The sequence below is a fragment of the Microcaecilia unicolor genome, chromosome 8, assembly GCF_901765095.1.
Source record: "Microcaecilia unicolor chromosome 8, aMicUni1.1, whole genome shotgun sequence".
Classification (NCBI taxonomy): domain Eukaryota; kingdom Metazoa; phylum Chordata; class Amphibia; order Gymnophiona; family Siphonopidae; genus Microcaecilia; species Microcaecilia unicolor.
In genome coordinates, this window is record NC_044038.1 from 60802653 (window position 1) to 60815834 (window position 13182).

The 13182-nt window shown below is 46.8% G+C and overlaps 1 protein-coding gene across 1 annotated transcript in view; it reads right to left on the bottom strand.

Moving 5' to 3' along the window:
- The window catches only part of C8H16orf71 (chromosome 8 C16orf71 homolog), a 185227-nt gene that overhangs the window by 122860 nt on the left and 49185 nt on the right, over nt 1-13182 (bottom strand). The window contains exon 5 of the mRNA XM_030211925.1: nt 7312-7426. Within this exon, the coding sequence (XP_030067785.1) occupies nt 7312-7426 (115 nt within the window). The remainder of the gene's footprint in view (nt 1-7311; nt 7427-13182) is intronic.

The following is a 13182-nucleotide window of genomic DNA, read 5'->3' on the forward strand; positions in this document are numbered from 1 at the left end:
GCCCATCGACATGAGCTCCCCATCCCAGGCGAGATGCATCTGTCGTCAGCACCTTCGTGGGCTGCGGAATTTGGAATGGACGTCCCAGGGTCAAATTGGTCCGAAGTGTCCACCAGTGCAGCAAACTGCGGCAACTGATGGACAGGCGGATGACATCTTCCAGATTCCCGGTGGCTTGGCACCACTGGAAAGCTAGGGTCCACTGAGCAGATCTCATGTGAAGACGAGCCATGGGAGTCACATGAACTGTAGAGGCCATATGACCCAGGAGTCTCAACATCTGCCGAGCTGTGATCTGCTGAGATGCTCTGGTCTGGGAAGCGAGGGACAGAAGGTTGTGCGCCCTCGCTTCGGGAAGAAAGGCCTGAGCCGTCTGTGAATTCAGCAGAGCTCCTATGAATTCCAGAGATTGGACTGGCTGGAGATGGGAGTTCGGGTAATTTATCACAAACCCCAGCAGCTCCAGAAGGTGAATAGTGCACTGCATGGACCGAAGAGCCCCTGCCTCTGAGGTGCTCTTGACCAGCCAATCGTCGAGATACGGGAACACGTGCACTCCCAGCTTGCGGAGATATGCCGCAACCACCACAAGGCACTTCGTGAACACCCGTGGGGCAGAGGTGAGCCCAAAGGGCAGCACACAATACTGAAAGTGCCTTGTCCCCAGACGGAATCTGAGATACTGTCTGTGAGCTGGCAGTATCGGGATGTGAGTGTAAGCGTCCTTTAAATCCAGGGAACATAGCCAATCGTCTTTCTGAATCATTGGCAGAAGGGTGCCCAAGGAAAGCATCCTGAACTTCTCTTTGACCAGATATCTGTTCAGGCCTCTCAGGTCTAGGATGGGGCGCATCCCCCCTGTTTTCTTTTCCACAAGGAAGTACCTGGAATAGAATCCCTGCCCTTCCTGCCCGGGTGGTACGGGCTCGACCGCATTGGCGCTGAGAAGGGCGGAGAGTTCCTCTGCAAGTACCTGCTTGTGATGGGAGCTGAAGGATTGAGCTCCCGGTGGGCAATTTGGTAGAGAGGAGGCCAAATTCAGGGTGTATCCGCACCGCACTATTTGGAGAACCCACTGGTCGGAGGTTATCAGAGGCCACCTTTGGTGAAAAACTTTCAACCTCCCTCCGACCGGCAGGTCGTCCGGTACGGACACTTTGATGGCGGCTATGTTCCCATAGATCCAGTCAAAAGCCCGTCCCCGGCTTTTGCTGTGGAGGCGCAGGGGGCTGCTTAGGCGCATGCTGTTGACGGGAACGAACGCGCTGGGACTGTCCCTGTGCCTGAGGAGGCCTTTGGGCCGGCTGAGTGTACCTACGCTTGTTGTGTGGCGTAGGGTGCAGCCTGCCGGGCCCGGGAAAAACGTCCACCTGTAGAGGTGGGTGCTGAAGGCGCCCGGCGGGAGAGCTTGTCGAGAGCGGTTTCCCGCTGGTGTAGTTGGTCCACCAACTGCTCGACCTTCTCGCCGAAAATGTTATCCCCCCGGCAAGGGACATCCGCCAGACGTTGCTGGGTGCGGTTGTCCAGGTCAGAGGCACGCAGCCATGAGAGTCTGCGCATCACTATACCTTGGGCCGCAGCTCGAGATGCCACATCACAGGTGTCATATATACCCCTGGACAGGAACTTTCTGCACGCCTTCAGCTGCCTGACCACCTCCTGAAAAGGCCTGGACTGCTCCGGAGGGAGCTTGTCGACCAGGTCCGCCAGTTGCTTCACATTGTTCCGCATGTGAATGCTCATGTAGAGCTGGTATGACTAAATGCGGGTCACGAGCATAGAGGATTGGTAGGCCTTCCTCCCAAACGAGTCCAGAGTGCGAGACTCCCGCCCCAGGGGGCGCCGAGGCGGTATCCCTCGAACTCCGTGCTCTCTTGAGAGCAGAGTCCACGACCGCCGAGTCATGAGGCAATTGAGGCCTCATCAACTCTGGGTCACAGTGGATCCTGTATTGGGACTCCGCTTTCTTGGGAATGGTGGGGTTAGTTAATGGCTTCAGCCAGTTCCGAAGCAGTGTCTCTTTGAGGACATTGTGCAACGGCACCGTGGAAGACTCTCTAGGTGGTGATGGATAGTCAAGGACTTCGAGCATCTCAGCCCTCGGCTCATCCACAGAGACCACGGGAAAGGGGATGCAAATAGACATATCCCTGACGAAGGAGGCAAAGGAGAGGCTCTCAGGGGGCGAGAGCTTCTTCTCCGGTGAAGGAGTGGGGTCGGAGGGAAGGCCCTCCTCTGAGGAGAAATATCTGGGGTCCTCCTCCTCCCCCCATGAGGCCTCTTCCTCGGTGTCGGACATGAGCTCCTGCAGCTCAGACCTCAACCGGGCCCATCTCGACTGCGAGGAACCATGTCCTCGGTGATGGCGTCGAGCAGTGGACTCCCGCGCCGGCGGGGATGAAGCTCCCTCCATCGACATCAACGGGGACTCCACCTGCGTGGCGGTCGACACCGGTGCCGCAAGCGGCGTCGGCGTCAGAGGTCGCGGCATCGGGCTAGAGCACACCGGCGCCTCCATCAACGGTGCCGGGGGCGCAAGCACCCCCGGTGCCGGCAGAGCCTGGCGCATCAGCTTTTCCAGAATCTCCGGAAGGATGGCTCGGAGGCACTCGTCAAGGCCCGCTGTTGGGAAAGGCAGGGGGGCTGGTGTAGGTGTCGATGCTGGAAGCTGCTCGGGTCCAGGAGACGGTACCGAAGTACCCGCGGACTGACGCAGTGACACCTCTTCAACCGGGGGGGAACGCTCCTCTCTGCACTGCCGCTTCCTCGGCGTCGAGTCATCTCTCGAGGTGCCGGAGCTGGCAGTCCTGTGCGCCGTGGGCGACCGATGACGGTGTTTTTTGGTTTTCTTTCAGTGTCCGTCATCGGCGCTCAGTGGCAGAGAGGAACAGGATGTAGAATCTCCCCGGCCTCGAGGAATCGGGTCTGACAGGGTTCGGTCCCGATGGCCCTGGGTAGAGGGAGTGGCCGGGGCCGATTGCCTGCACGGCCGCTCACCTCCGCCGTCGCTGGCAGGCCGGCGGACCAACGGTACCTGTATTCCTGGGGTCAGTGCCATCGTCGGCGCTGATTTCGTCGACATCGGTACCGGTACCGAAGACCCGGCCGTCGACACCGATGCCGTCAACGTCGACGTCGAGGGGCCGGCGCAAGTTCCGAAAAGACGGTCCCGAAGAACTTGTCTCGCCACCTGTGTCCGCTTCCGTAAGCCGAGACACAAGGTGCACGTCTTGGTATTATGCTCCGGCCCGAGGCACTGGAGGCACCACGCGTGGGTATCGGTCTGTGAGATCTGCCGGCTGCACCGACCACACTTCTTGAATCCGCTCGGGACCTTCAAGGACATCGACGGAAAAATTGCGTCGGCGAAGTCAAAGTCATCGATGGTGGCGGTGAAAAGCACACCCGAAAAAGAAACGACCGCGCGGCCACAAGGCTGCAACGAAGCGCCCTAGCGCTAAAAACAACGAGGGGACTCTCTTTTTTTTTTTTTTCAACAAGTGAAAAGAAAGAAATACGCGAACGCGTAAGTAGGAGAAAAAACCCGCGGCTAGGCCGCGATCTGGTTTCCGGAGCTGACAGAGAGAGAGACGATAGCACGTCTCTCCCCAGCGTGGAAAAGGAAAAAACTGAGCGGGAACGGTCGCGCACGGGCGGGAAGACGGCCGCGCATGCGCGGTGGGCGTGCCCTACGTGCGGGACCGCCTGCGAAGTTTTGTTCCGGTTGGTGGGGGCTGCTGTGGACATCAACCCAGTCGTGAGAACAAGCAGCCTGCTTGTCCTCGGAGAAATTGCAGGTAGTGCTGTTTTACTTGTACATCTCCCATTAGTACTCCGGGTGAGCTCATCGGGAAATTTTTACTAGTTTCTGATGTTGCTCTTGAGCCCTCCAGTACCTACATGAGGTCCTTCAGGTCAGCACAGGGTTTGGAGAGTGACATTTCTAATTTTCCTTCCCTCAGAATTGAGAGGAGAGGGCTGAGGTGGGAAGGGAGAGATGAAACTCATTGGCTAAAAATTTTAACTGACACTAGAGAAGGCAGCTCTGCAGTAACAGCTCGAGAGGAAGAAACAGCCAGTTGTGGCTGCATTATCCATCTGTATATGGAGAACTAGATTTACATATAACATAAGAACATAAGCATTGCCCACTGGGACAGACTGAAAGTCCATCAAGCCCAGTATCCTGTTTCCAATAGTGGCCAATCCAGGTCACAAGTAACTGTAAGATCCCAAATGGTAAAAACAGATTTTATGCTGCTTAACCTAGAAATAAGCAGTGGTTTTTCCCAAGCCGACCTTAATAATGCTTATGGACTTATAGGAATTTATCCAAACCTTTTTTAAACCCTGCCAAGCTAACTGCTTTTACTACAACTCTCCAGCAACGAATTCCAGAGTTTAATTACACATTAAGTGATGAAATATTTTCTCTGATTTGTTTTAAATTTACTACTTAGTAGCTTCATTGCATGCTCCCTAGTCCTAGCATTTTTGGAAAGAGTACACAAACGATTCATGTCTACCATTCCACTGAGTATTTTATTGATCTCTACTACTACTACTTATTTCTATAGCGCTACTAGACGTATGCAGCGCTCTACACTTGAACATGAAGAGACAGTCTCTGCTCGACAGAGCTTACAATCTAATTCGGACAGACAAACAGGACAAACAAGAGATAAAGGAATATTAAAGTGAGGATGATAAAATAAGGGTTCTGAACAAGTGAATAAGGGTATCATATCTCCCCTCAGTCGTCTCTTCTCCAAGCTGAAAAGCCCTAGCCTCTTTAGCCTTTTCTCATAGGAAAGTCGTCCCATCCCCTTTATTTGGAAGATATGCATGTAACAAGTGTGTGCCCCATTCATACGCTACCCAAACTCTGACTCTGTGTACATCTACCTAGAAAGTACACACTATTGAAATTATGCTCATACTTACAGAATAGCGCATAGTTGGATTATTGCTATTTATGTAAATGTCGGCAAATAAAGAACTGCACGGTCCATCTAGTCTGCCTAACGGCCAGAATTGATTCTTGCACTCTGTACAGGTTTCACTTCTTCCTGATTAAACACTGGTATATTTAATCTCTATCTCTCCCTGACAATTTTGGGACACAGACCATAGAAGTCTACCCAGCACCAGACCTACTTCCCAACTACTGGAATAGCTGTCAAAGCCCACTCCAGGCTTGATCCTGATATACTTATTTATTTTAATGTTTATTTGTATCCCACTTTTATCAAAAGCAGGTAACAAAGAAACTGTTTTTGCTATTTATGGGACCTAGACCATAGTCTGCCTGGCACTGGTCAATATTTCCCAAGCTGCCGTCAAAGCTCACTCCAATTATGAGGTCATTTAAGTTTTGCTTTAATTACATTCCATCCTTTTTCTATTTAGTGTACCTCTGTGTTTATCCTATACATTCTTGAATTCTGTCACCGTTTTTGTCTTCACAACCTTCCATGGAAGGGTATTCCACATCCACATAGTAACATAGTAGATGACAGCAGAAAAAGACCTGCATGGTCCATCCAGTCTGCCCAACAAGATAAATTCATATGTGTATACCTTACCTTGATTTGTACCTGTCTTTTCAGGGCACAGACCGTATAAGTCTGCCCAGCAGGATTCCCCGCCTCCCATCACCGGCTCTGGCACAGACCGTATAAGTCTGCCCTCCACTATCCTCGCCTCCCAACCACCAACCCCTCTTCCCCCCACCTGCTCCGCCACCCAATTTTGGCTAAGCTTCTGAGGATCCATTCCTTCTGCACAGGATTCCTTTATGTATATCCCACACATGTTTGAATTCCGTTACCGTTTTCATCTCCACCACCTCCCGCGGGAGGGCACTCCAAGCATCCACCACCCTCTCTGTGAAAAAATACTTCCTGACATCTTTCCTGCCCCCCTTCAATCTCATTTCATGTCCTCTCGTTCTACCGCCTTCCCATCTCCGGAAAAGATTTGTTTGCGGATTAATACCTTTCAAATATTTGAACGTCTGTATCATATCACACAGTATTTCCTGACATTGCTTCTAAGTCTCCCACCCGGCAACCTCAACTCATGACCTCTAGTTCCACCACTTCCCCATCTCTGAAAAAGATTAGTTTGCATATTAATACTTTTTAAATATGTAAAGTCAGTATCATATTCCCCCATCCCTCTTTTCCTCTAGGGTGTACATATTGAGGTCTTCAAGTCTTGTCTCATACATCTTTTGGCACAAGCCCCACATCATTTTTGTCACCTTCCTCTGAACTGCCTCAGGTCTTTCGATGTCCTTAGCAAGATACAGTCTCACCAACAACGTGTACAAAGGCATTAACACCTCCTTTCTTCTACTCCATATGTTTCTCTCTATGCACCCTAGCACCCTTCTGGTTACAGCCACTGCCCTGTCACATTGTTTCACTGCCTTAAGATCCTCTGACACTATCACCCCAAAGTCCCTCTCCCAGTTTGTAGTTATCACCCTCTCCCCCCTAGCAAAAACAACTATTTTCAATTTCTACACTCCACATTTATTTGCATTAAACATTAGACCATTCTAATCTTTTTAGATCACTTCTCATGTTGTCCACTCCCTCCGGGGTGTCCACTCTGTTAAAAATCTTCATGCTGTCTGCAAAAAGGCAAACTTTCCCTTCTAACCCTTTGACAATGACACTCACAAATACGTTGAATAGAATCAGCCCCAATACCAACCCTTAAAATGGTGTATCGTGGGACATACTCAGGCATCCTGTGATAACTGCCAATTGAGGGGGTGTGTCAGGGGCAGAGAGTGAGCAATCCTGTCCTAAACAGTTAGCTTATCTATATTAGCTAACTAACTGGTTACCTGCACGGATAGCACGTGAGCCCTTACCGCCTACAAAATGAGTGGCAGTAAATGCTCATGCGACAACATTAGCTCCTACCCCCCACCCCCATTTTACAAAGCCACACAACAATGTCGACAAAGCCCATTTGCTTTGAATGGGCTGTGTTGGCATTACCGCACTGGCCGCTGATAGCGCAGCTTTGTAAAAATGGGGACGGGGTAAGTTTGGCTGAAAAAAGGGCACAAATTTAAGAGCCAACTTTGGAGCCTATATTTATGATGCTCAACATTTTTTTTTTAAATATTGGGTTCTATGCTTTTTACAACACACCATTCTTTAGGAATTAACAACAACAAAAACAACAATAACAATAAAAAAGGTGAAAGTTTTTCTTGGATTAGTGTTTGGGACTTATGCTGCATTTATCATGTCAAACAGAATTACTCAATCTACTTGTTAAAACTCTTACTAGAAACATCCTTGCAATCTGCTTCTGGGCGGAAGGTCTCCTCAGAGTTCAATCTGACGTCTTCCTGCTTCTGCAGATTCTGAATAATCTTGTCTAAATCCCACTGCATGATATACTGAAAGAGAAAAAAAAAAAGATCAGTAGCATGGATCTCCAGCAAAGGAGAAATGGGATGAAATCAGTAAGAAATATCTTTTTCGTAAATCGAGTATATTATATAATGCATAAAAAAAAATCGGATGAAGCATTAAATATGGAACAACAGACTGAAAAAGAAAAAAATCAAGATCAATTGAACCTAACGGATATTCTAGAATCTTCTTCATTTGAAATTTTGGAATGTAAGACTTTAATAGCCTCTTTCATTTTTGAACAAGATTTAGAAGCGATTAAGCGATTATACTTTAGAAATTCTCAACTTCAGTTTTATGGCGAAAAGATTTGGATTTATATGGACGTTACAAAGCAAACACAAGATAGAAGAAGATTTTTTTTGACTTTAAGGAAAGATGTTTTGTCTATAGGAGCCTCATTTCATCTTAATTACCCCTGTAAATGTGTGGTAAAATATATTGGGCTCAAATATATTTTTTTTGATCCAGAACACTTAAAGACCTTTATAAATGATAAGAAGCTGAGATCAAATTGATGTCTAGATTGAGAATATGAATAATTAGTCTGTGTGGGTGCAATGCATTTCTTTGATTTCATACCTAATTTATCTCCTGAAGAATGTTTATACTCTTCCCCCCACTTTTTAAGGTCTAAAGAAGACTAGTACTACAATATTCTTTGTTATAATTTTCCTTTTACATATATTTAATTTTCCTCAAGTATTTCAATGGGTTACTGTAATATATAGAAAAATTTAAGTCTGATTTTCTTTTCAAGTGTAATACTTGTAATTATATTGTAAAGCATAAATAAAAAAATAAAAGAAATATCTTTTCATGCTACAAGCTGGCCAAAGAGAGGAAGATACATCAAGAACATGAAGAGGTGAACAAGAGATCAAACCATTACCAGCTTCAGTGCATTATAAAATAGCAGCAGTTGATTGGTCAAGCAGGTCACTACACTATCAGTCACGTTCTTATCACCATCCAGCGTCCTTTGCCATAAGTTTAAAGCAGCACACTGTTTCACGGTGCTAAAAACATTAATTTAGCTCTTTAAAATAGTACATAAGTAATGCCACACTGGGAAAAGACCAAGGGTCTATCGAACCCATCATCCTGTCCCCAACAGCAGCCAATCCAGGCCAAGGGCACCTGGCAAGCTTCCCAAACATTCTATACATGTTATTCCTGGAAATTTGGATTTTTCCCAAGTCATTTAGTACTGGTTTATGGACTTGTCCTTTAGGAAACCATCTAACCCCTTTTTAAACTCTGCCAAGCTAACCTCCTTCACCACGTTCTCCGGCAACGAATTCCAGAGTTTAATTATGCGTTGGGTGAAGAAACATTTTCTCCAATTTGTTTTAAATTTGCTACACTGTAGTTTCATCGCATGCCCCCTAGTCCTAGTATTTGTGGGAAGCGTGAACAGACGCTTCACATCCACCTGTTCCACTCCACTCATTATTTTATATACCTCTATCATGTCTACCCTCAGCCGTCTCTTTTCCAAGCTGAAAAGCCCTAGCCTCCTTAGTCTTTCTTCATAGGGAAGTCATCCCATCCCCGCTATCATTTTAGTTGCCTTTCGCTAAACCTTTTCCAATTCTACTATATCTTTCTTGAGATGCGGCGACCAGAATTGAACACAATACTCAAGGTGCGGTCGCACAATGGAGCAATATAACGGCATTATAACATCCTCACACCTGTTTTCCATACCTTTCCTAATAATACGCAACATTATATTCGCTTTCTGAGCAGTGTATTATCAACGACAACAGCCAGATCCCTTTCTTGGTCCATAATTCCTAACGTGGAACCTTGCATGACGTAGCTATAATTCGGGTTCTTTTTTCCCACATGCATCACCTTGCACTCGCTCACATTAAACGTCATCTGCCATTTAGCCGCCCAGTCTCCCAGTCTCGTAAGGTCCTTCTGTAATTTTTCACAATCCTGTCGCGAGTTAACGACTTTGAATAACTTTGTGTCATCAGCAAATTTAATTACCTCGCTAGTTACTCCCATCTCTAAATCATTTATAAATATATTAAAAAGCAGCATTCCTAGCACAGACCCCTGAGGAACCCCACTAACTACCCTTCTCCATTGTGAATACTGCCCATTTAACCCCACTCCCTGTTTCCCATCCTTCAACCAGTTTTTAATCCACAATAAGACATTTCCTCCTATCCCATGACCCTCCAATTTCCTCTGTAGCCTTTCATGAGGTACCTTGTCACAATATCAACCGGCTCCCCTTTGTCCACATGTTTGCTTACTCCTTCAAAGAATTGAAGTAAATTGGTCAGGCAAGATTTCCCCACACAAAAACCGTGCTGACTTGGTCTCAGTAATCCATGTCCTTGGATGTGCTCTGTAATTTTGTTTTTAATAATAGCCTCTAGCATTTTCCCCGGTACCGACGTCAGACTCACCGGTCTATAATTTCCCGGATCTCCCCTGGAACCTTTTTAAAAAAATCGGCGTTACATTGGCCACCATCCAATCTTCCGGTACCACACTTGATTTTAAGGATAAATTGCATATCACTAACAGTAACTCCGCAAGCTCATTTTTCAGTTCTATCAGTACCCAGGAGATCTGCTACTCTTCAGTTTGCTGAACTGCCCCATTACGTCCTCCAGGTTTACCCTGAAGTCAGTAAGTTTCTCTGACTCATCCGCTTGAAATACCATTTCCGACACCAGTATCCCACCCAAATCTTCCTTGGTGACGACCGAAGCAAAGAATTCATTCAATTTCTCCGCTACATCTTTGTCTTCCTTGATCGCCCCTTTTACCCCTTGGTCATCCAGCGGCCCAACCGATTCTTTTGCTGGCTTCCTGCTTTTAATATTCCGAAAGAAATTTTTACTATGTTTTTTTTTTGCCTCTAATGCTTTTTTTTCGTAATCCCTCTTGGCCTTCTTTATCTGCGCCTTGCATTTGCTTTGACACTCCTTATGCTGCTTCTTGTTATTTTCAGATGGTTCCTTCTTCCATTTTCTGAAGGCGTTTCTTTTAGCCCTAATATCTTCCTTCACCTCACTTTTCAACCACGCCGGCTGTCTTTTGGACTTCCATCTTTCTTTTCTAATTCACGGAATATGTTTGGCCTGGGCCTCCAGGATGGTATTTTTGAACAGCGTCCATGCCTGTTGTACAGTTTTTACCCTCTCAGTTGCCCCCCTAAGTTTTTTTTTTTAACCGTTCTTCTCATTTTATCATAGTCTCCTTTGTTAAAGTTAAACGCCAACGTATTTGACTTCCTATGTATAGTTACTTCAAGGTTGATATCAAAACTGATCAAAAAAGATGTCAGGAAGTATTTTTTCACGGAGAGGGTGGTGGATGCTTGGATTGCCCTCCCGCGGGAGGTGGTGGAGATGAAAACGGTAACGGAATTCAAACATGCATGGGATATGCATAAAGGAATCCTGTGCAGCAGGAATGGATCCTCAGAAGCTTAGCTGAAATTGGGTGGCGGAGCAGGTGGGGGGAAGAGGGGTTGGTGGTTGGGAGGCTAGGATAGGGGAGGGCAGACTTATACGGTCTGTACCAGAGCCGGTGATGGGAGACGGGACTGGTGGTTGGGAGGCGGGAAATACTGCTGGGCAGACTTATACGGTTTGTGCCCTGAAAAAGACAGGTACAAATTCAAGATATGAGTTTATCTTGGGCAGACTAGATGGACCATGCAGGTCTTTTTCTGCCGTCATCTACTATGTTACTATGTAACTGCAAAGAAAACCAAGCAATGGTATTCATTTCCAGTCCTTGAAAAATACCTAATGAATATGCATAAGACAGATTTGCATACAATGGAGGCAGTGGGATTGCAAATCTCTCTCATGCACATTATTTGTGGCCCTCTAGCACCTGCAATGAATACCACCAACTAGAAATGACAGTTAGATTGTCACAGTATGCAACACTAGAGAGTGCCATTTTTTTTTCTGGTGCCATCTACACACTGAAAATTTAAAAAAGGACAACAAGAGATGTCACCTGCCTCATAACTTTGAACTTAAAGTCCATTCTGCTTCTTTGTAGTTCTTTCTTTACCATATAATCCAATGATCAGTGAAACTATGCCAATACACTATGGCAGTGGCTCCCAAACTTTCTCTGGTCAAGGCACCCTTAGAGGGGCATAATCAAAAGGGATGCCCAAGTTTTGCTGAGGACGTCCTCGCAAAACATCCCGATGGAGGGGCAGGGAAACCCATATTATCGAAACAAGATGGACGCCCATCTTTCGTTTCGATAATACGATCGGGGACGCCCAAATCTTGAAATTTAGGTCGTCCTTACAGATGGTCATCCCTAGACTTGGTCGTTTGATTTTCGGTGATAATGGAAACCAAGGACGCCCATCTCAGAAACAACCAAATGCAAGCCCTTTGGTCATGGGAGGAGCCAGTATTCGTAGTGCACTGGTACCCCTCACAGGCCAGGACACCAACCGGGCACCCTAGAGGGCACTGCAGTGGACTTCAGAAAAAGATCCCAGGTACATAGCTCCCTTACCTTATGTGCTGAGCCCCCCAAAACCCACTACCCACCACTGTACACCACTACCATAGTCCTTACGGGTGAAGGGGGGCACCTACATGTGGGTACAGTGGGTTTCTGGTGGGTTTTGGAAGGCTCACATTTACCACCACAAACTAACAGCTGGGGGGGGATGGGCCTGGGTCCGCCTGCCTGAAGTGCACTGCACCCACTATTTCCAATATGGGTCGAGGATGCCCATGTGTTAGGCAAGCCCAAGTCCCGCCTTCACTACGCCTCAAATGTCCCCCCCCCCCCGGGAACTTTGGTCATCCCCGTGACAAAAAACAGTTGGGGTGCCCAAAATTGGCTTTCGATTATACCGATTTGGGTGACCCTGTGAGAAGGACGCCCATCTTCCGATTTGTGTCGGAAGATGGGCGTCCTTCTGTTTCAAAAATAAGCCTGCTAGTGTATCAGTAATTTTTTTCAAAGCAACCCTAAGTCAAAAGAGTGAGTGTGTGAAAGGGGCCTAGCCTGGCATAGCTGTAGCTGTTATTTACCACTACTAGCCAGCTAGCTGTTGTGCTGCACTTAACTGAAAAACCCCAGAGTTTGATGGGTCTGCACGTTATTTGGGCCTTTTTGACAATGTCCAAATAACATGCTGACCCATGAAACTCTGGGTTTTCAAGTAACTCCAACACAACAGCAGAAGTGCATTTTACTAATACCCTGACTCTCACAGTGAAATCAATAAGCTAAATGAGAATGCAAAACACAGCTAATAGTATTAATAGAACTAAAAAATGAACTTGCGGAGCTACTGTTAGAAATATGCAATCTGTCCCTAAAATCGAGTGTAGTACCGGAAGACTGGAGGGTAGCCAATGTTACTCCGATTTTTAAGAAGGGTTCCAGAGGAGATCCGGGAAATTATAGACCGGTGAGTCTGACGTCGGTGCCGGGCAAGATGGTGGAGGCTATTATTAAGAATAAAATTGCAGAGCATATACAAAAACATGGACTGATGAGACAAAGTCAGCACGGATTTAGTGAAGGGAAGTCTTGCCTCACCAATCTAATGCATTTTTTTGAGGGGGTAAGCAAACATGTGGACAATGGGGAGCCGGTTGATATTGTATATCTGGATTTTCAGAAGGCGTTTGACAAAGTGCCGCACGAAAGACTCCTGAAGAAATTGCAGAGTCATGGAATCGGAGGTAGGGTATTATTATGGATTAAGAACTGG